This window comes from Calidris pugnax, unplaced genomic scaffold (genome assembly GCF_001431845.1).
Source record: "Calidris pugnax isolate Ruff unplaced genomic scaffold, ASM143184v1 scaffold459, whole genome shotgun sequence".
In the NCBI taxonomy this organism is placed as follows: Eukaryota; Metazoa; Chordata; class Aves; order Charadriiformes; family Scolopacidae; genus Calidris; species Calidris pugnax.
Window position 1 is genome coordinate 820607 of NW_015091670.1, and position 1817 is coordinate 822423.

Sequence of the window (1817 nt, forward strand, 5' to 3'; positions counted from 1 at the left end):
CGATCTGTGCCTCCTGCGCCGAGCCGTCCGTCACCCCCCGCACGAAGCTCTGGATCTCCTCCTCCTCCAGCCGCTCCCCGTCCCGCTTCTTGCGGATGAGGGTGGGGAGGGACGTCTGGGCGGCCATCCCTCACCCCCCACGGCTGTCACCCCGACCCCCCACGGCTGTCACCCCGATCCCACACAGCCGTCACCCCGGTTCTGTCTGGTCGGTGCCCGCTCCTGCCCAGCCTGGCCCCGTGCCCGTGCCAAGGCGTCCTCCCCGGGGCTGGACTCTGTCCCCGGGGCAGCGAGCGTGGGTCGGGCCGGGCAGGGAGAGGCCCCAGTGGGTGGGGGACAGGGCTGGGCCCCCACCCCGTCCCCACGGGGCAGCCCCAGTGGTGCCTGGGGGCTCTGCACGGTCACCCCTCCCTCGGACCCACACAGATCTTGGTGGCCCACCCGCAGCACCCGTGGCATCTGGGGCACCCATGGCAACCATTGCACGTGGGGCACCCATGGCAACCGTGACACCCGTGACAGCCCTGGCACGTGCAGCACCCATGGCACCCACAACACCTGTGGCACCCGTGGCAACCATGGCACCTGTGGCAACCACAGCACCCTCAGCACAGGGAAGTGCCCCATGACACTTTGCTGACAGGTTCCCCGTCCCCGACCAGTGCCCCCAGTGCCACCCCACGCCCCCAGGGGGGTCCAGGTGGCCACGTGTGACCCCAGCTGCTGGGGTGGCCCCAGGGGGGCACAGGGCAAGGGGATGGGGTGGGTGCTTGCCAAGGGCTCCGGTGCCATGGGGAGGGGTGAGTGCCCGGGTGGGGACTGTGGCCAGAGCTGGGCCTGGGGGACAGTGGGATGGGCACAGCGGGGGGAACCAAGGGAAATGTGGGATGGGATGGGATGGGATGGGGTGGGGTGATGGGATGGGACGGGACAAGGCTGGAGCATGGATGGGGCTGAAGCAGGGGCTGGAAGGGGCTGGTACCCACGTGGGCAGCGCATCCTCCATCCCTGGCACACAGCACCCCGTGGGGCTGTGGGGCCGTGGGGCCAGAGCTCAGCCCTGCGCCCCCCTCCATGGCCTCTCCAGGGTCTCCTCTGGGAGAGAAGGGCACGGGCTGGGCCAAGGGCAGCTCCTAGGGGTCCGGAGCTCCCCAACCACCCGTGGTGGCCACAGTGGCCGGGTGGCAACGCAGCAGGACACGAGGAGAGCAGCTCTGGCTGAAGGCATCGATGTTTTTTTGGGGGTCCACTCCACACCCTGCAGCCCCCCCAACCCCACACCCCCCCTTAATCCAGCACATCCACGATGAGGGGGACCAGGTAGTTGGAGTGACGGATGCCGAAGGTCTGTCCCCGCTGCCGGCCCTGTGGGGTGGGAGAGACAGCGGGGGTGAGGGTGGGGGGTGTCTGGTGGCACCACCAGCACATGGACCCCATCCCGCCCCACCGGGACCCCCGGGTGCCCCCCGACCTGCTCCAGGGTGTAGGTGCCAGGTCCGGGCTTGAGGGTGTTGTCCCCGGGGAGGTAGTTGCGGGCCGCCATGCTGTACTTTGGGGCACGCTGCTTGTAGACGTTGGCATCCACCAGGCGGTAGCCACAGGGCCCCGGGGTCTGCGGGCAGAGGCTGCGGTGACACCCCCCCCACACTGCCCAGACCCCCAGACCCTGGGACCCCCCAGCACCCCACACTCCCTGACACTCCCCAAGCACACCCCATACACCCCAATGTGCCAGATTCCTGCATCCCTGCCCCACAGCCCCCAGCCCTCCAGCACCCTGACCCCCACCCCTCAGCACTCCAGCCCCCCAGCTCCCT

At 69.8% G+C, this 1817-nt stretch overlaps 2 protein-coding genes across 2 annotated transcripts in view; both read right to left on the minus strand.

Annotated features, from left to right (window-relative positions):
• Positions 1-127, minus strand: part of TYMP (thymidine phosphorylase) — a 14083-nt gene extending 13956 nt beyond the window's left edge. The window contains exon 1 of the mRNA XM_014961948.1: positions 8-127. Within this exon, the coding sequence (XP_014817434.1) occupies positions 8-127 (120 nt within the window). The remainder of the gene's footprint in view (positions 1-7) is intronic.
• Positions 128-1224: 1097 nt separating this feature from the next.
• Positions 1225-1817, minus strand: part of ODF3B (outer dense fiber of sperm tails 3B) — a 6070-nt gene continuing 5477 nt past the window's right edge. The window contains exons 7-8 of the mRNA XM_014961949.1: positions 1472-1647; positions 1225-1365 (exon numbers count right to left, since the gene is read on the minus strand). Of these exons, the coding sequence (XP_014817435.1) occupies positions 1288-1365; positions 1472-1647 (254 nt within the window). The 3' untranslated portion in view covers positions 1225-1287. The remainder of the gene's footprint in view (positions 1366-1471; positions 1648-1817) is intronic.